The 21,005-nt window shown below is 40.5% G+C and overlaps 2 protein-coding genes across 5 annotated transcripts in view; one reads left to right on the forward strand and one right to left on the reverse strand.

The window, feature by feature from the left end:
- Window positions 1–9,717: 9,717 nt before the first annotated feature.
- On the reverse strand, window positions 9,718–17,675 carry smyd4 (SET and MYND domain containing 4). Its single transcript, XM_030746922.1, has 10 exons — window positions 17,458–17,675; window positions 17,084–17,228; window positions 16,742–16,831; window positions 12,418–13,426; window positions 11,586–11,852; window positions 11,259–11,455; window positions 10,649–10,787; window positions 10,433–10,549; window positions 10,159–10,282; window positions 9,718–9,886 (listed from the first exon to the last, which is right to left on the reverse strand). Exons 1-10 carry the CDS (start codon window positions 17,592–17,594, stop codon window positions 9,763–9,765), a joined length of 2,349 nt encoding a protein of 782 aa, XP_030602782.1. The 5' UTR covers window positions 17,595–17,675; the 3' UTR covers window positions 9,718–9,762.
- Window positions 17,676–18,649: 974 nt separating this feature from the next.
- The window catches only part of LOC115791805 (replication protein A 70 kDa DNA-binding subunit-like), a 50,124-nt gene continuing 47,768 nt past the window's right edge, over window positions 18,650–21,005 (forward strand). For all 4 annotated transcript variants that reach the window (XM_030746062.1, XM_030746064.1, XM_030746063.1 and 1 more), the window contains exons 1-2: window positions 18,650–18,791; window positions 19,273–19,320. In XM_030746062.1, the coding sequence (XP_030601922.1) occupies window positions 18,759–18,791; window positions 19,273–19,320 (81 nt within the window). In that variant the 5' untranslated portion in view covers window positions 18,650–18,758. The remainder of the gene's footprint in view (window positions 18,792–19,272; window positions 19,321–21,005) is intronic.

The following is a 21,005-nucleotide window of genomic DNA, read 5'->3' on the forward strand; positions in this document are numbered from 1 at the left end:
TTCATGCTCCTCCACAGTGCTGAAAATACTCATGCCATTACAGCCAAGAACAGAGCGGGACGTTCGCTGGCAAAAAAAAAAAAAGAAAAAAAAGAGGCAGACAAGGGGAGGAGGAGATTATTTTACATTTATTATAGTGGAGCAAATTAAAAAGGAGAGGTCATTACTTTTATCTGGCGAGTAGAGAGAGTGGACCTATTCTTAGCTTTTACCCCATATGACAAGATAGATTACACTTTTATGTGAGAAAGTTTCAGAATGTCAAGCTGACTCTGCCAAACTTCTGTTTCATCAAGCACACACAAATGAGAAATAAACCTTCTTGATTTGTCAGATAAATATATTTTTATGGCAGTTATAAAAAATGGGAAAAAAAAAGAGCTGATAGCCCTATATTTTTCAGTTAACATATTTAGTGCCCCAGGCGGCAGAGGAGTATGCTGACACCACAGGAATATAAACTAAGTAAATAAATAAATTTCCCCAAGGGCAACTTTCTCTTCAATATTTTTTATTTGCTTTTTGAGGTTCGAAGTATGTCGCTTGCCTTATTGTTCCCTGGAGTTGGATGAATAATGTCAGCAATATTCAGCTTTCATATCTGGGAACATCATAACAAGAGAGCAGACAGCAGTCGGGGGATGGGACAAAAGCTTTCCATCATGAAGTTTGTCAACAAAACCTCGTCTCATTAGCATAATGTAATAGCAGCAAAACCCAAATTGTGCTAAATAACACATTACAGGTGTAAATATGACATTATGGACTGTTTAGGATCTAAGAAGCAGCTGGAAGCCTTCCACAGTCTTTAAAAAATAGAGTAGCAGTAAGAGTCTTCATCCATAGGGGCAGTTCTGTGTGGCTGCGCTTGGAGCAATGATATAATCATGATAACAGTTTAATAATGGTGATGCTAAGCAGGACCAAAGTAGTTCATTTACAGACCAACACTGCTATCCCCAGAGTCATACAGCCTGTAGATTGAAGTGTCAATCAAAGCCTAACCTTGTATGTGTGGAGCTGCTTACTCATGAGTGTGTGACTGAGTTCCAGCAAGGTGAACAGGCTGTTTGGGAGAGTGATTGCCGATGGGTCTGCCGGCTAAGCTCACCCTCACCTTGTCCTGTAGCATGAATACCTCTCATGCACGTGCCAAATTTAGCCTCCCCTCTGTCCACAGCCTTCAAATACAGAGCTCGTGATTTTCATTCAGCCCACAAGCTCTCTCTTTCTAGTTCTAACAATGATTTGGATGCTGCAATGGTAGCCTGCAAAATAAGCAATATCTAATGAATGTTTCTATTTTTGCTCCAACAGAACTGCTTCCAATGCATCATCATTGTACTTAACATTCAGTCTTGATCTAGAGTATGATTTACTGTCAGCCATTTTATTAGTTGGTAATAACCTTGAGAGAGTGATGGAGATTTCATTTTTACATGAGCTCAGCCAAATTACTACCATCTACATCATGTGTCAGATTTCTTCTGCTGTATAGAGAGAGAGAGGCCGAAAGATGGAGCACTCAAAGAGTGACTGAAGGAACAAACCCACTTAAAGGCAGATGGAGACACTGGAGAGGCTGGTGGTGGTGGGGGTCATGTAACTATCCTTCGATGAGAGGGTGTGAACATCAAACCCTCTAAAGGGGCTGGTATGGGCAAATGAAAACTGCAGGGTGATGAGTGAGTGATGAAAGGGAAGTTGATGGGATTATGCACAACTACTACAATTACAAACACACACACACACACACACACACACACACATACACACACACACACACACACACACACACACACACACACACACACACACACACACACATATATATATATATAAAATGTCACCCTCAGTTGAGAGGAGTTTGGCTATGATGGTCAGGAACCACCAAAGCTCAATGCTGCCATGAACTGCAAACTGCTGGAACACCAACATGACTGTGAAGTGAGATTTACATCACCATGGAGTGTCATGGTTCTGGGCCGTGTGCTCAGCATTTTGTGTTTAGTTCTGTTTTTACTGGGTTTTGTATTTTCTAGTGTATTTTCTATTTTCTAGTTTTGTTTTGGTCTTTCTTATTCATCTTATTTCTGGCTTTATCAGTTGTGGTTTTCTAGTTCCCTTTGTTCCTGTCTCCCCTGTGTCTGTGCTTCTCTGTCTTTTTCCCTGTGCCTTGATCCCCGTCTGCGTGTACCTTGTTAGGTGTTTCCTGTTTTATTTTGACAGTCCTGTGTTTGGTCCTCCATGTCATTTGACACATGACATGGAGGACCAAATTATGACAGAACCTGCAACTTGAGGGACATTTAATCAAATATTAGAGGGGGTGTGCATTAGATAAAGTCTTGACTGTGACTGTGTGTGGATTACTGTGTGTGGATTAGATAAAGTCCAAACTAAAGTCAAACTTGTGCACCTATTTCTTGTTTTTTAAAGCCATCAAAGATATATGCTGTACCATCTTTTCACCCTGAAAAATAAAAAAAAAAAAAACAGTTCAAAGAAATCATTAAAAGTCCCAAAATACCATGAGATTCGTGCCCATGATGAGTGTATGGAATCTTCTGACCTCAAATTTACTTCTGGCATTTGCTTTAAATAAATTCACAGTAAGCATGTTTCTCTTTTCTTTCACTTGACCGATGCCTCACCTTCAGGCTGGCGGTCAGACTACAAATCATTCATTTAGCCCTTACCGTTAAAGCTGTGTTTATAATTTATGCAGGAGTGGTTGTAATTTGGAGAGTTGGGTCAGACCATCTCAGCTGATAGTGGCTTTGTTTGACTGTTACAGATAATGATGCAGGCCACGTTACAGAACATGCACGCCACGGCTTTTTGTTTGTGGTCTTCTGATTGCATTATGTAGCAAAACATCCGATAAGATCACAGCCAGTGGAAATGAGCTCAAATGGCACTGGACGGTCAAAATAACAAATGCGCTGTGTGATACTGCAAAGGCTGGGAGACATCTGCAGACCTTTTCATGCTGATTGTGTTGTCTTTCATGTGCTTCTTTTTACCCCCTACCTCAAAATATTTACTCATGTAATTCCTTTTGGACATGAACTTGCATTTCTCTCTCAGCTCCTATTGATGCAAATGTACACAGGGCTTATCTTACAAATGCAGAAGAAGCAAACAAACTGCCAAAAACATTTGGAAATGTAAACACAGATGCAACAGTGGGAACCTGAGCTATTTGATGATATGTCTGCAGTTAAAATTAAGATAAATTTGGCTCTTTTAATAAGTCTTTCTTTAGGGTGACAAAGAAGAATATCACCAGATTTTAAAATTCAAGATTTTAACATTCAAGAAGCATAGATGTATTATCTGTAGGATTATGTTGACAACTCTGTTATCTGTGATGTAGGGGATTTCAAGCTGCATTAGTGTAATTCTCTTATTATGTACTGTATCAGCTTCTCTCTGAAGCCTATAAGCTGTGTTAAAGCTACTATCACTGAAAATATCTGCCTTTTAACAATATGGCAATATACAGTAGCATATAGAAGGACAATACATACAGAGAGAAATGTTTTAGAGATATTTGACCAGGGAGTGGAAATAGTAAACCAATTTTATTTCAAAATGATTATTGCTGGTTGATTTGCTGCAGACTGAATTCCAGCATGCTTAAAGATCCTCCAGTTCTCATAATTATGTTATGAAAAAGATTCTTGTTATAGAAAATACAGCATCAAATGACGCTGACTGTTTAGTACAGCATCCGGAAATGTCTTTTAAGTGCACTGCTCAAAAAAAATTAAAGGAACACTTTTTAATCAGAGTGTAGCATCAAGTGACTTAAACGTCTGGGATATTGATCTGGTCAGTTCAGTAGCAGAGGGGGTTGTTAATCAGTTTCAGCTGCTTTGGTGTTAATGAAATTAACAACAGGTGCACTAGAGGGGCAACAATGAGACAACCCCCCAAATAGGAATGGTTTTACAGGTGGAGGCCACTGACATTTTTCCCTTCTCATCTTTTATGATTGTTTTTTCATTCATTTTGCATCTGGCTAGGGTCAGTGTCACTACTGGTAGCATGTGGTGATACCTGAACCCTGCAGAGGTTGCACAGATAGTCCAGCTCCTCCAGAATGGCACATCAATATGTGCCATTGCCACAAGGTTTGTGTGTGTGACTGTGTGTGTGTGTGTGGAGGAGGAGGAGATCCCAAGAGACAGGCAGTTACTCTAGGTCAGCTGGACAGGGCCATAGAAGGTCTTTAAACTATCAGCAGGGCCGGTATCTGCTCCTTTGTGCAAGGAGGACCAGGATAAGCATTGCCAGGGCCTTACAAAATGACCTCCAGCAGGCCCCTGGTGTGACTGTCTCTGACCAAACAATCAGAAACAGACTTCATGAGGGTGGCATGAGGGACTGATGTCCTCTAGTCAGTGGCGGATCTAGGATTTTTCTGAGTAAGGGGCCATCAAGGGGCCACAGTATTCATAGAGGGGCCAAGTATTTGTGGTAGATATACAGACCAATAAAAATTAAAGCCATTACATTACAGTTATGGTAAATCTTATCACCATGAGGTGTAAGAATTCAGTGAACTTATGTGCCATTTCACTAAATAACAATATCAGACATTTCATACATTGCAGCATTAACTGTTGTTGCTCTCCCTAAATGATTTCTGACCTGATGAAAAGGGACTGGAGGTGCCCTGCTCTTGACCAGCCTCTGGTCTACTGTGTTCTGCTGCTCTCTCCCTCCTCTCACCCTGCTCATTTTCAGCTGGCAGACTCACTCTTTTGCTCAAAAACTGCTGAATTCCCGCCTGAGACTGACCCTTTCTTTTCATATTCTTCTCTATCACTGCCAAACATTATAGCTAATGTTAACAGACAAATGCAAATTACAAAGAAGTACATGAATTAGTGAAATGCTAACATTCATGTCCAAACACAAGTAGGGCCTCAGTTAACATTACTCTTAACTAACTTTGCTTCTTAATTTAATATTTGTCAGATTTACGCTATGTGACAGCTGTGAGTAAAAAGGGATTTATGAATTATCATTACCAACAAACTCCTCAAAATGTACACTGGCATCGGTTGTGGGTTAAAAAATCTTTCTCTGCAATATCGCTCAAATCTGCTTTTTCTTCTGTAAGCTTTATTGACGCTGAGCATTCCTATTTGGCTCATTAGCGCTGCTGGTGTTTCGGCATGGAATTGCATCCACCTATAATTTGATCCTCGCTCTCAGACAAAGTGACAGGACAGGGGCACTTCAGGGGGCCAATCAGATTTCAGATGGGGCCAATGCCCCTGTGGCCCCGCCCCTAGAACCGCCCCTGCCTCTAGTGGGCCCTCTGCTCCATGCCCAGCAACATGGAGCCTGCCTGGCATTTGCCAGAGAAAACCAGAATCTACTTTTCACAGATGAGAGCAGGTACACATGTTACAAACGTGAAAGGGTCTGGAGAAGCCATGGAGAACTTTATGCTACCTGTAACATTGTTCAACACAACCAGTTTGGTGGTTGGTCAGTGATGGTCTGAGGAAGTATATCCATAGAGGGATGCACTGGCCTCTACAGTCTAGGCAGCAGCACCCTGACTGCCATTAGGTATTGGGATAAAATGACTGGCCCCCATGCTCGCCTGACCTAAATCCAATAGAACAACTCTGGGACATTATGTTTCAGTCCATCTGACGCTACCAGGTTGTACCTCACACTGTCCAGGAGCTCAGTGATGCCCTGTCCAGATCTGAGAGGAGATCCCCCAGGACACCGTTTGTCATCTCATAAGGAGCATGTCCCGACATTATCAGGCATACACACAAGCATGTGGGGCCATACAAAGTACTGAGTACCGTTTTGAGTTGCTGCAATGAAATTTCAGTAAAATGGACTAGCGTGCTGCATCATTTTTCACTTTAATTTTCAGGGTGTTTTTGAATTCATCACTCTGTAGGTTGATAATTTTCATTTCCATCAAGCGATGTGGCATCCTTTCATTCCTAACACATTACCCAGTTCATATCAGTATAGATAGTCAGCATGATTTTTTTCCCCATTGAGATCTGATGTGTTTCAAGGGTATTCCTTTAATTTAATTTTTTTTTTTTGAGCAGTATAGTTTATATAGATTTTATTAGCATAACACCCACACAGTGCTGTGAAAGTATGACTCAGAGGTGGACCTCCTGTTTCTGATCATTGCCCCACTGCATAACTCAAGTGAGCTTGAGCTTCATGGCATGAACTGATGGCTGGACATTTTCCTTCAGGATTTTCTGGTGGAGAGCAGAATTCATGGTTCCTGTGGATCAGGGGGTAGAGGAGGTCATCTACTAATTAGAAGGTTGGTGGTTTGATTCCTGGCTGGTCCAGTGGGAAAGATACTGAACCCCAAAGTTGCTCTCTGATGCAACCGGCAGTGTGTGTGAATAGAAAGCACTTTGATATGGAAAACAGTGCTTTTACGAATGTGTGTGTGAATGGGTAAATGCAATCATATTGTATAAGCTATTTATGCACTGATGTACATATTAGTGGAATATAGTCTACATTCTTTTATCTTTTAATTAGTCTCTGCACTGTATATTTTGTAATTTTGTAATATTGTGCTATAGTTATAGCTCTAATATCTCTGTATATTTGCAATTTGTATACTTGTATATTGTCTTATAGTTTTTATACTTATTTGTTTTTTTTTCTGTAAGCATGAAGTACCGCAGCAATTTCCTAATGCTGTGAACCTGTTCACCCATATGGCAATAAAAACCTTCTGATTCTGATTCTGATTCTGATTTAAGTGCTCAGCTAGAGTAGAAACACACTTTATAAGAACTAGTCCATTTACCATCAATTACAGCAAGTCGTCCTGAAGCAGCAAAGCAGCTCCAGATCATCACACTACCACCACCATGTCTGACTATTTTTTTTTTTTAATGAAATGTTAATTTTATGCCAGATATTGTGGGAAGCAAAGCTTAAGTTTTTTTTTTGCCCAGTCTCTTTCTTAATCATGAACACTAAACTTAACTGAAGTAAGTGAGGCCTTCAGTTCTTTAGCTGGGTTCTTTTGTGACCTCCTGTTGTGACTTGTTGATGCGTTCTTGGGGTAATTTTGGTAGGCTGGTGATAATACTTTCTGGGAGGAAACCAGAGAAAACCCACACAAACACGGGGAGAACATACAAACTCTACACAGAAAGGTCTCAGTAGTGGACTTGAACCCAGAACCTTCTTGCTATGAGACAACAGTGTGAAACACCACCCCACCCTGACACGATAAATGACACAAAATAAAACAAACTGCGGCCATCAAAAACAGATTTTGCAAACACAGGTTTCTGTTTCAACACTGATTTTCTGTTGGGCGATATTGTGATAAGAATTTGTAACCATTTTCCAGTGTGTCGTAGAACAAACAACTGAAAAAAAAAAAATCAGCAGATTAATAGATAAAATAAATAATTAAATAAAACTAAATTTATCCATGATCTCAGTCTTAGAGAGTTTTTACAGAGACTTAATAGTCTTACTTGAGTAAATCGTCTTTCACTCCTTTGGCTCAAAGTTGACCTGAGTTTAGTTTCATCAGTTCATGACTTTATTAGCTCCTCGTTCAGCCTTCTTCCTACAACAATCAGCAGGAATCTGCCCCATGGACCATTCTGAGTTCACTGCTACTCAGCTTCTTTCACCAGCTGCCTCACCAGAGTTTTGTCTTGACTTTGACTTGTACGCACATTCCCACATCTGTCGGATTGGCTGCCCTCCAGATACTTGTGAGGTTTTAACTGGCACATGCCTCGAGACTTCCAGCTGTGATCGTGATTTTATTTTATTTGCCCGACATGAGCGTTTGCTCCTTTCTAAAAATTAAATGAGCCTTTACAGCAGAGCTTACTGTGATCTGACCCCCTTACTTTTTGACTGATTATGTGGTACACTAGTCTTTGTACCTCGTCATTTACATACTGTACAAGTAGGGCTACAACGATTCCTCGAGTAACTCGAATAATTCCATTATAAAAAATCCTTGAAGCAAATTTGCTTCGATGCTTCGTTTAATCTCTGCAGCACTCAGATGTCTCCGTGTAAATGGAGTATTTCACCTGCCTTAGCAGCATTCAAGTTCTCCGTCATTGTCTTCTTCTTTTTCTTGTGGGTTTAATGATTAAAAATAGACCTGAGGCAGAAACGTATTTAGGAGGATGCTTGTGAATACAAAGCATTACAACATTACGCTCATGTAGCCCCCAATTTTTCAACAAAACACTGATAGCTAATGATGTGCGGATTGATACTGAAATATCGATACTTCTGATACCAGACCTTTATGCTTTAAAATCGATTCTCAAATACAAGTATCAATACTTTCAATACTTCAGTCATTTGAGATAATATATCTTAACAAGAACAAGAAAGTAACTAAATTATTGAGACTTGCCTAAATGAAACAGGGTTAATGGGAACTATTTCTTCCGCCTGGTAAGTATGCAATGCGTAAGGATGTAGCGTGCTGCTGCTCACTTACTCACTCAAACATAGACTCAATGGCAAAATGTAAAAGAAGTCATAGTGAAGACACAATCTGTTTTTGGGAAATGAGTAATAAATGAGGCTGGTACCTCAATGTACTTTTGAGTTTAAAATATATAAATTGGAGTGATGTCTTGTGTTCTTTATGAAGCCAAGATTTGAATTACACCACTTTTTTTAGATTTACCAGACACATTAGGTGTTTATGCACAAAGTGTCGGTATCGGACTGGTATTGCCGATACTGGCTTAAATTTTACTCAGTATTGAATTGGAAAGGAAAGGACTCTGAGCAAAGCATAAAAAAAATGCTATTTGATCTTTTACTTTCTTCTTTTTCAAATGTTTCTTGGAAAAATAGTGTTGTGTACACCTATATTATTGCATGTATAATTTACATATGTATATGTTTTATAATTGTAAAAAATGGGCAAACCACCAAACAAAACGGCTTGAGTCTTTTATCAAGCTATGTTGTACCTTCAAAATAAAAGCAGGCGAGTTAAAGACTTCAAAATCAGGTATTTTTCTCCTCAGCGGTGTAATTTTTGGGTGGGACAAATCTCCAATATTGGGGGGGGACTCCCCCCCGGTTCCTATGCCTATGTTTGTAGCTGTTCCATCCACCGATTTTTCTTTTTTCCATCAATGAAAAACTGCAGTACGGAAGTTACAATATGCAGATGAACTGTTAATACGATAAAAGTATTTCTTATCTGATTACTCGAGTAATCGATGGAATAATCGATAGAATACTCAATGACTAAAATAATCGATAATTGCAGCCCTACATACAAGGCTTTTAACTCATTACTGACTGAAAGAGGAAAAACACTCCAACACCTGAATATCATGGCTTAATGGTCCTATAAAGCCTTTTAAGTTGAAGGTCTTGGAAGACATGGGCCATGTACTGTAGATTCAAGAGCAGAAGCTACATCTTACTTTCCAGTCATTCAAGCATGAAATTGAATTAGTCACTGGACAATTGCTGCCATCTAAAGGTCAGATGGTTACCTATATTTGTATGGCCTAGCTGAAGGTATGCACAGTACTACTACAGTGCTACAATATGAGAGAAATTATATTTAAAATAGAAAAAAAGTATATGTAACCTGCAATGTAACAGTTTCTAAAAAGACATAAATCACACAAGAGCTACAATCACAAAATTTTGCATATTTTAATAAGCTTCACAGAGTACAAAACTAATTCTATTTTACACTTGTGGTTTTTTTTAAGACTACCCTTGTAAGCAGTCTTCCATAGCCTTCAGCTCCTGTAATTCATGACAGTGTGGGCCACAGTGAAGGCAGAGAAGTCGCCTGACCTTGGGGATGACAGAGAGAGCAGGCCCTCTGGAACCACTGGGAGAAGGAGAGGAAAATGACGCAGAGCTTGTTATCTCTACTAATAAAGACAGTCAAAGACATAAAGTAGTGGAAGTTATGAGACTGTAAAGTTTTGGGCACCTGGCTCAGGTACCGTTTGTTGTCTTATTAAACCAAGTATCCCGGGTTTAGGCAATTACTCTGACTGCTGCTGTATGACTGCACGTTTAACACTAGACACTAAAAAAAGCAGCACAACCTGAAAAAAAAAAACAATTTTTTTCTCCACTCTGCACAACTTTTCTCACCCATTGAAATGTAGCTGAGCTAATTTGAAGAGTTGTCGACCCAGTTCAATGCTCTCTTCCCCAAACTGTGAGGCAATAGCTACAGCACTTAGCTCCAGATGGAATGCTGCATTATTCCAGTCACCTACAGAAACAGCAGAATATAAACAAAGCAGTAAGAAGACTGCAAAGAATACGCAGAGATATGCTCTTTTGACTCCTCGGGGTGTTAAAAAACAAACACCATTAGCCACACAGCTCATATGCAAATATTCCACAACATTGCTATCCTTACCCATAGAAGCATAAGCTCTGGCTGTGGCATCAGCCAGCTCCCCCTGTAGCGGGTGTGTTTCTGCAAGAATAAGCCCAGATTGACACTGAGTCTTTTTTAGCAGTCTGAGGGCCTCACCTGGGGGAGGATAGAACAGAAGAATAACATGACAGTGACATGTTGCTATATTTGACTACTTTAACTGCATTTGGATGTTTTTTATGTTTTTACAAGCACCTGGCCTGTCTGTCTCCATGAGGTCCACAGCCTTCTCCAGGTTAACCCTGATCTCCTGCAGCCTGTTCTTCACGTCGGATGAAGAGATATAATGACTACAGGAACACACAAATCCGGCTTCTCTGTCCTCACTGCTTTTCTGAAAATCATTATGATCCAAATGATTAACATGGAAATGTCAATATCCATTTGGCAAATAACAAGAAGAACTAGAAAAATAAAAACACAGGGAGATCATGAAAACTCCACACAGAGAGGCCCCAGCCGGATGGTCGATTCAAATTCCCCTTCTCGTTGTGAGGCAGTGGTGCTAACCACTGCACCACCATGCCACCCCCTATCTTCCTAACCCTGGACAGGTTGCCAGTCCATCACAGGGCTAACACAGATGACTACACACTCTTGACATTCACACCTACGGCCAGCGTAGAACTAACAGTTAACTGCATACCTTTGGACTAAGAGAGAGGGCCAGAGTACCCAAAGAGAACCCACACAGACTCACAGAAAGGTTCAAACCAAGAACCTTCTTGCTGTGAGAGCTAACCAGTGTGCCACCCAAAATTAATCTTAAAAAATTATTTTTAAAAAGTCAATAATGATCTCATACTTTGAGAGGTCCTCTGCATTTGGTGCACAGGAGTCCAAGCTTGCGTGGACTACCCTCAGCACTCGGCCACTGCTGTATGGGCTCCTCCACGTTTTCCTGGTGTTGTTGGCTACAGGCCTCACACTGACACAGGAAGTAGTACTGTTCTTGCAGAAGACGCTGGCGTTCTTGGGTCACCATCCTGCTGCTATGAGGACCTGGGGGGTGTTAAAGGTGATAGCGGCATAAGTTACATTTAATTCAAGATGAAGAAGAATTTCTTTTACACACAAGGTTATGTTTCCATATTGATTCTAATCCATTTAAATGTTGCATCATATGTCATACCATAGCAGTGTAAGATCTCTTGTCCAGGAGTGATAAGCTTGGCTGCTCTGACTGTTACAGTGACTCCCCGTGCCCTGCTCCTGTATTCAGCTTGACTCTCACTGAAGTCTGCAGACAGAGCTGAACCAGAAGGATCAATAATGTCCCCGGTACTGAACACCAGGCTGCTGTTGGGGCAGCAGGAATGATTGAGAAGACTCAGAGTTGGGAATAATGCAGTAGCAATGCGAATTTCCCTATTGGACTGCACCGCTGAGTTTGTCGCTCCTGTGAGATGCAAGAAAACAAAAACATAATTCACAACTTAAACAAAATCACACACAAAAATACATTTAAAAAAATGAACCTCTTCCATAGTCAACTGTATTACAGAGTGATCATGGTTACAAAATCAATAAGAAAACCTTAAAATAAATGCTTAACATGAGTTTGAAACAAAAATATCAAAGACTTTCCTGTTGTGTCGTTTGCGGTCTTCTATCATAACCTGAATCTGAATTTTTAAATTCAATTCCTCTTTTAACTTCATTCTCACTCAACACATGGTTTTATAACTATGTTCGTTACACTGAGTTAGGAAAAAAACAACTTTGCAAAGTGAAAGCACTGTGAAAAGCTTCCTCTGAAATTGTTTGTTGTGCCGTCACACCTGAAGCAGCCAAAAAATAACTCATGCCTGTGGAATCATTCTTAGTTGTGTCATCCATCATTTTCATCAAAGTGGGAACACATTTTTTTTCATGTTTCTGCCTCAGAGACGCAGCTGCAGCTGTTTATTTTGACAAAACTAAATCTGAGCCAACTTAACAACACATTTTGCTTCTGCAGTCACCTGTATCTTGCAGCACAACTATTGCCTGGGCGTTGCACCTCAGCTGCAGGACGTGCCGTAGAACTGCACTTCCCAGTAGCCATAGTTCTGCATTCCAATCAGCGTCTCCTTCCTTCTTGTTTGGTCCATGTGGGATTTGGCTGGTTGCTGCCGAGAGTCTTGCATGACTCCAAGATCCAGGTGGAGGTCCTGCCTTGCTGAGCTTCAGGTAGACTGTTGCTACCGTGACCGCACACAGGAAACGCAGAGCAGGGCTGTGGTTATTCAGGTGATGCAGTAAGTTATACACATTCAGGTAAGAGCTTCCGCAGGGTGACGTAGAAGGATCACTTGAGTGATTATTAAAACAGCTCGGCTTTGACTTCTTGCACTCATCTCCGATTGGCTCCCTTGCTTGTAGGAAGTTTTTTAAACCCGCCTTGAGAGCTACCCTCAGAGCGAGCTGTGGCATCACACCCATCACCATCAGATCTGCACCCAGTGCACACTCCCAGCGATGATGTTCTTCCCAGGCTTCCTGCTGACAGGCAGTGGAACAGTATCGGCTGTAACTACACCCCTCACACGGTACAGGACTCAACGTTTCAGCCAAACACCTGTGACAGCGCCTGTCCTCTGTTCCAAACAACACTTCTGTCTCTCTGCCGTACCGTCCCACCGTCCCTTTCACTTCCTCCATTCTTGGTATGAGGACACAGCAGTACGGCCTGTCAGTAACAATCACCTCCCCAGGTGCTATTCTATCTACAGCCACCAGGTGTCGACCTTTCTCCACACTGGAGCCAATAACAACTTGAGGACAAATCCCAAATGTGAGAGGCCCAGCAGATGGTGAATTTGCTGTGTCTGAACCTTTACAATCGTTTAAAGCAGTGTTTTGATCATCGTCACTTCCCTTTTCATGTACAGAGAGATGGTTAAAGCACAGAGCGTGGCGGTCCTCCAGTTTGTGTAAAAGATGAGAGGGATAGCCATTCTTCACGGCTCTGTCAATGTCATCAAGGCATTCCTGAGGAAAACAGAAACAGAGCGTGAACAGTCACAAAATCAAAGACTGTGAGCAAAACACAGAGACAGACTTTTACTAAGGCATGAATTCTGCACTGAACCAGAGGGGTTAGGCTCAGAGACCTGTCATAAGAAGGCTAAGAATAGGAATACTTAAGGCATTTCTGTAGGACAGTAAACAATGCGGTGAACACTACCTAAAACACATACAGATGAGCTCAAACAACTGTGGCTGGTACAGAAATAAGCATTTTTTTTTTATATCATTCTTACCAATTTCACACACCTGCTAAGCTGTTACAAGGTTCTACATACGAAATATGACTCTGACATTTGACATTTAACTGACATTTAACATCAACAGTCACCAACTACAGGTTGGTCTATGGTTAGGTAGCAATAATGGTCTGCACATGGTCTGTCAAGTAGGCTGTTGAACTGGGGAGTCAAAGGAGGTCAATGCACTGGCTAATACACATCATCTACAGCTCTCCAGCCTCATGCTGAGTTCTTTTATGTCTCAAACAGTTGTCTAAGTAGAGGATTCAGAAAGTCTGAAATCAAGTTTCTCCTTCATAGCATTAAGAGCTGGAACAGTTTTGGTTAAGCTAATACAGCATCTGAGTTGGTGTGGAGGTTGGGATTAGGACAATCCACTGTTTGGGCTTCAAGTCTGATTTTGACTGTTGTTCTGTACCAGAGGTGCAAACACAAGTTTGAGAGTCAATTTCATCCAAAAATAATGGTTCAGAGTTGCTCCATATGTGGTTTAAACATTCCCCAGGAGGAGTTACACCTTGTAAATAAGGGAGTAGCTGAAAGTAGCTGTTAGTTGACTGATTCACAAAGCTTTGATAAATTTAAGGAGAGAGCATTTTGCTGAAGGGCGGATATGATGCACACATCAAGCACTTTTAGTACGTAATGCGTCAGCTTAGAGGACGGCGGCCAATTTTTCATTTTGGTTTTGATTTATAGTTTTTTTTAACCATCAGTGAGGTGGCTGTTACATTTCCTAACACAAAATGTGTTTGTCATGTTATGAAGGTTTAGTCTACTATGATGCCTAACAGATAGTAGATATATTGGACAAAGGATGTTGAAAATGAAGCTGCCAGGCAGGAGGAAAAGAGGAGGACCACAAAGAAGATTCATGGATGTAGGGACGGAGGACGTGCAGAGGACTGGTGTGACAGAGGAGGGTGCTAGGGATAGGTTGAGATGGAGGCAGAGGATCCACTGCACTGATCCCTGAAGGCAGCAGCAGAAAGAAGAAGAAGGAGTGATGGTAAGAATAGAAGTCAAAGAGGAATGCTCCCTAATGTCATTTTGCTCTGTGATATCACAGTATGACATGAACTGTGGATGAATAAAATATACAGTAGTGCATTGGAAAGGGTTACCATCAGTTCATGACACAAACTTTGAAAACCGCGGGGGGGGGTTAGATATTTAAGGCCAGTGGTTATGATTAGGGTAATTTACTGGGTTTGCTTTAAAGCCTAATGTCATTTTAAGCCAGAGAGGGTTGGGTTCAGATGATTATCCACATGCTAAACATGCACTATTTTAGAAACTAGAAGGTCTCAAACAAGTTTTCCATTTGGATTGGGAGGGGGTAAAAAGTTAATAATATTATAATATATTTGACATGTTTGGCTTAAACATTATAAACTGCAGGGATTTATGTTTTTGACTTAGCTGCACCACATGTGGCTTGAAGAAGTAGTCAACTTCTTATCCTGGGCTCTTGGCAGATTAATGTTCCTAACCATACAGGCTTATTATACACTGAGTAACAGAGAGCAGGGTTGTTACAGTGGGCTCAGCTGGTGCTTCAAAACCCTTACCTGACTTGTGAGGAGTGAGCAGAGAACAGTGTGGCATTCGCAGTGGAAGAAGCTTTAAAACAGCTTCAAAAGGAAGTGGGGTAAATGAATATCCTGCACATTTTTTATTTAATCCTTGTGCCTGGCACAAGTTTCAGAAATTAAAAAATGTTATAATGTATGTGATGATAGTGGACATGAGGAAGAAGAGGAGACCCCACCAGCCACTGTTCATTCAGGAGCTTGAAGTGGAGAGAGTAAGCTGCTTTAAACACTGTATGTGGGCATCTACATCAGTGAGGACCTCACTTGGACATTTAACACCACACAGCTGGTTAAGAGGGCTCAACAGCGGCTGTACTCGCTGAGGAAGTTTGGTGTGTCGACCAAGATCCTCAGCAACTTCTACAGCTGTATGTTGAGAGCATCTTGACCAGCTGCATCACTGTGTGGTACAACAATGCTAATGCTACAGAGTGAAAACACCTGCAGAGAGTGGTTAAGACTGCTGAAAAGATCATTAAAGACGCCACTGCCCTCTCTGCAGAGCATCTACTATTATCAGAGAGTCCACAGGACAGCTGCCTCTATCCTCAAAGACTCGTCCCACCCCCAGCATGGACTGCTCACACTTCTACCCTCAGGCCAGAGGTATAGAAGTGTGAAATCCAGGAGCTCTAGACTGAAGAACTCTTTCTTCCCTACTGCCATTAGACTCCCTAACACCTGACAGGACCTTGGTGTACTACTAACTACATTTTACAATTTGCACATGCGCAATTGCACACACTGCTGTTTATTCACTACACAACAGATACATTACACAAATATGTACATAGTCTATTACAGCCCAAATTTTTATCTATATTGTATCTCACACACTGTTTTATTATTTTTGTGTGTTTTTCTAAATGATCATTTATTCTATTTATCTTTTTTAATATGAGGATCTTTCTCTTTTCTGCCTGGCATCTGTTGTGGACAGCAAAGACAGAATTTCATTGTACAGGGAAACATGTTTCTTTACTGTGCATATGACAATAAAACTTGAAACTTGAACTACCTGATGTGCTTTATTTGAGTCAAAGAAAATTAATTAGTCAACCATTTTAATTTAATGAATCATTATAGAAGATGAGCTCCTAGTTCCAAAAGTACCAGTAGAGGTACAGTAATGTGTACATGGCTCCAGGCAAAGCACCTGTGATGGAAACAGGTATCATGGGAAGGACACAGGTGTCCTTAGGATGAAGCTTCTTGTTGGCCACAAGAAGAAATGGCTGTAGAGATAAATGTCGCTTACATGTGGAAAGTATTCAATATCATAAAAAAATAAATAAATCACTTATGCAGCCTTGTGTGCAAATCATCAACTATTGGCACCTGGATTATAATGCAATCAGCATGTTTTTCACTACAAGTTTCCTGCACTAGCTCAACACAACGGAGCACAGCTGGTTTTAATGGTGAAGGTGGCACAGACTCACCTGGTAGTGCTGCAGATGGTAGAGCGCAGCAGAGCGGTTGGCGTAGCACAGAGACAGCTGCTCCGAACTTCGGGGAGCAAAACAGACGCCCTGTCACAACAGGAGACGGTGAAGGTAGGGGTTGATGCAGTGGGTGGCGTTTTCATGTTCAAGGAATGCAGCTGCATAAACCCAAATGTGTACTTACACTTTTGGTATCAAAATGATGTATCAACAATATACATCTTTACCTGTTGAATGCCAACTTATTATTTCTCACTAATCTTATATCAGAGATACTACAGGATTAGTGTCTATATTTCCAGTCTAATAGACAACAAGACAGTATAATTTTAAATTTACCTTTGAGTAGTGGAGAGCAGCTGCAGTGTAGTTTCTGGTCTTGAAGCAGGAGTTTCCCTTTTCCCTACACTTGGCTGCTAGCGCTGCATCCTTCTGCACTGAATATCCTGCACATACTGAGTGCAAGAAATCCAGATCATCTTGCCTGCAAAACAAAAAGAACCTTTAATAATACACAGTAACACACACAAAAAGCAAAACCAGAGCATCGTTCAAAGCTTTTCCTGGATAAAAGTCTGGAAAAATTAGTTCAAATGGTCGAATTTGCTACAGGGAGTTTGTGCCCCCAAAACTACCACATAGTGTCAGATTTATCGAGTAGGCTTGATGCTTTAAATCCACTGGTATTACAACAAGTTGAGCTGGATACTCACTTCACGAGACTTAAAGCACACTTAAAAACTTCATCTATTTCAAGCAGGGATGCAAACTGTTCCTTTAGTTTGGGCTCGAGATCGCTCCATTTCATTGCAACGTGATCTTGCCACTGAGCGCACGGCAGATCCATCATGGACCACAGCGGACCCGGACGTCTCAGGGTGACCGCAGGACCGGAGGGCAGTTTGGGTTTGTTTTGAATCAGCTTCCACGTTCCACTCGCAGCAGTCGCAGCACCTCCGTCACGTTAGAGAACCAGAGGTTCCAGTAACGTCTTTCAAAATAAAATCATAACCTGAAACTCATGACTGTGCACAGACTGCATCTGACATGGGAAATGTGCTCCTTCTTATAAACCAGGTCAAACCAATCATGTTGTCCTAAAATAAGGGCGCATGTTGCTTTTATTCACATTTCCTGCAGCATTCACAAATCTTTTTGAAACTAGGTTGTATTTTAACGGTTTTTAAAAAGGTGCTTTTCATCACAATGCGCTGCTACTTCTCTTTTAGTGCAAAAGGTGCCTTTCACATTTTGCACGGAAGTCTGGTGTATCTTATAGTTCCAGTTACATGTGCGAACTGCTGGAAACACGTTCAAATGTTTTTGATACTTGTACTAATACTCTTTGGGAGGAGTATTTAGATGAGTAACTTTTGTAGTTTAAAAGGCAGTAACGCCATTCCATACAAGGTAATTTATCTTTGAGTCCCTTGTTTAGGAGATATGTATTTAATATAAAAACACCCAGTGGTTACAAGCGTTTTGTTGAATGTGTGTGTTGTGTGAGCACAAAGGGGGACAACATACGAGGTGTTACTCATTTCGGTATAATAGTAAATGGTGTGTTTCCCAAAGTGTTATTTGTACCATTATTATATTAACAGGATTATTCAGTACATAATGTAATGTTTGCTTTTTCTTCATTATGATGCACTGTTGCCTGAATACAATGTTAGACATGTAGATAATTTTAATCCCTTTGTTGAATGTTTAGTTTTTAAATCAGTGTACTAATTGATGAAATGAATGCAATGGAGTGTCTTCCCTCTGAAGTGTGATGGAGTAGATTGGCAAAGTAGGTTAGTAAATGTACTTAAAGTTCTGTCGCCCAGTAGCCTAACAAAACGTACTCGTTTATTTTGAAGGCGTATATGTGACATTTCCGGTCCTTTCGCCGACCGTCAAAGTATCGTTTGCCCCTCTCCTATCGCGATAAGTGTAATTCCTCTGCTTGGAGCTATGCAAGGGAAAAGCTAAACTCTACACGCTTTGAGAAAAGCTTCACACAAGAGCCATGAGTGTAACACTTACAAAGGGGGCGGTTGAAGTAAGCATAAATATTCAACTGACTGAGCTACTTTGACTCGATGTCTCAGGGTTGATAATTAGTGGGGTAACGGCAGGTTGCTAGCACTTTAAGCTAATGATATTTACGTTTTTATAGGTTCATCAGCTGTAGCATTAGCAGATCAAATTGTTTAAACTTTGCTAGTATTTGATTGAAAAAACAAACAAACAAACAAACAAAAAAAACAGCCTAAGAGGAATATTTTGTGATGAAGTAAAAAAAAAAAAAAGGTAGGGTCTGTTACTTACACAGAAGAATCTATTTTTAGGTTAGAATGACATTTGACCATTGATGTCCGCAGAAAGTGGTCGCCACCTTGCAGATGAGCTACAGAATGGTTGTCATGTTATGTCCAGTTGATGTGTATAACAGTGTAACTTTACCTTAGAAGCATTGTAATGTGATGGCACAGGATGAACAGGCAATAGTAACTAACGAGTCCATGTGTGTTATTATCTAGGCCCTCTACAAAGGCTTACAAGTGAACAACCCCGTGCTGCAGCTGCTGGTGAGTGGCTCTATGTAAACCCACTTATATTTCAAATGAGGTGATATACATAAAAATCGCTATTATAGCATAAGTATAGAGAACCTCAGATGATATCCAAATACAGATGAGCCATTCTATCTCAAATCATCAGATTTTTAGAATATTTTCTGCTCAGCTGTCTGTGATTTGCCTAAAAAATATATAACGTCCAAAGTTTGGACATATGTAATGATTCCCTGAATAATTCTCAGTTATAATGTGAGTACTATCTGGAAACATCAGAAAAATATTTTCTATTTGGATTAGGCTTGTTTTTGTGGTACATCTTGACATATTCGCTCAATCCAGCAAGAAAGTTGACTAAAAAAATAGCATTTTCTTAATTTTAATGCCTAAAAATTTCATGTTAAAAAGTATTCAACATGTTTTATTTTGCATAATTGTGAAACACAACTATTTGCATTCAGAAATTGTTGCTAGTTGTCATTTGCAAAATGAATTTTTTATTAGTGTGTGAATTTTTGTTTTGGGGTCATGTTTTAACTAGCCAATACTCAGACATTTTTTGATGTATTTGTCCAAACTTACAGATCCTGATTCAGTTTTATGCTAAGAGAGGCTAGTGAAAATTTCAGGCTTTTATTTTAATAGTTCTAAGGATATTTGCAGGCAAACATCGCCTCAGGTTTCAAAGAGCAAAAGGAAATGCTGGAAGTTTTTGATATGTACTGGTAAGATTTCACACCAATCATTATATACAGGTACTGGTCATAAAAGAAAGTTTTTTCATGAAAAAGTTGATTTATTTCAGTAATTCCATTCAAAAAGTGAAACTTGTATATTATATGCGTTCATTACACACAGACTGATATATTTCAAATGTTTATTTCTTTTCATTTTGATGATTATAACTGACAACTAATGAAAACCCAAAATTCAATATCTCATAAAATTAGAATATTACTTAAGACCAATACAAAAAATGGATTTTTAGAAATGTTGGCCAACTGAAAAGTATGAACATGAAAAGTATGAGCATGTCCAGCACTCAATACTTAGTTGGGGCTCTTTTTGCCTGGATTACTGCAGCAATGCGGAGTGGCATGGAGTCGATCAGTCTGTGGCACTGCTCAGGTGTTATGAGAGCCCAGGTTGTTCTGATAGTGGCCTTCAGCTCTTCTGAATTGTTGGGTCTGGTGTATCGCATCTTCCTCTGCATAATAGCCCATAGATTTTCTATGGGGTTAAGGTCAGGCGAGTTTGCTGGCCAGTTAAGAACAGGAATACCATGGTCCTTAAAGCAGGTACTGGTAGCTTTGGCACTGTGTGCAGGTGCCAAGTCCTGTTGGAAAATGAAATCTGCATCTCTATAAAGTTGGTCAGCAGCAGGAAGCAGGAAGTGCTCTAAAACTTCCTGGTAGACGGCTGCGTTGACCTTGGACCTCAGAAAACACAGTGGACCAACACCAGCAGATGACATGGCACCCCAAACCATCACTGACTGTGGAAACTTTACACTGGACCTCAAGCAACGTGGATTCTGTGCCTCTCCTCTCTTCCTCCAGACTCTGGGACCTTGATTTCCAAAGGAAATGCAAAATTGACTTTGATCAGAGAACATAACTTTGGAGCACTCAGCAGCAGTCCAGTCCTTTTTGTCTTTAGCCCAGGCAACATGCTTCTGATGCCGTCTCTTGTTCAAG

Source organism: Archocentrus centrarchus, chromosome 14 (genome assembly GCF_007364275.1).
Source record: "Archocentrus centrarchus isolate MPI-CPG fArcCen1 chromosome 14, fArcCen1, whole genome shotgun sequence".
NCBI lineage: Eukaryota > Metazoa > Chordata > Actinopteri > Cichliformes > Cichlidae > Archocentrus > Archocentrus centrarchus.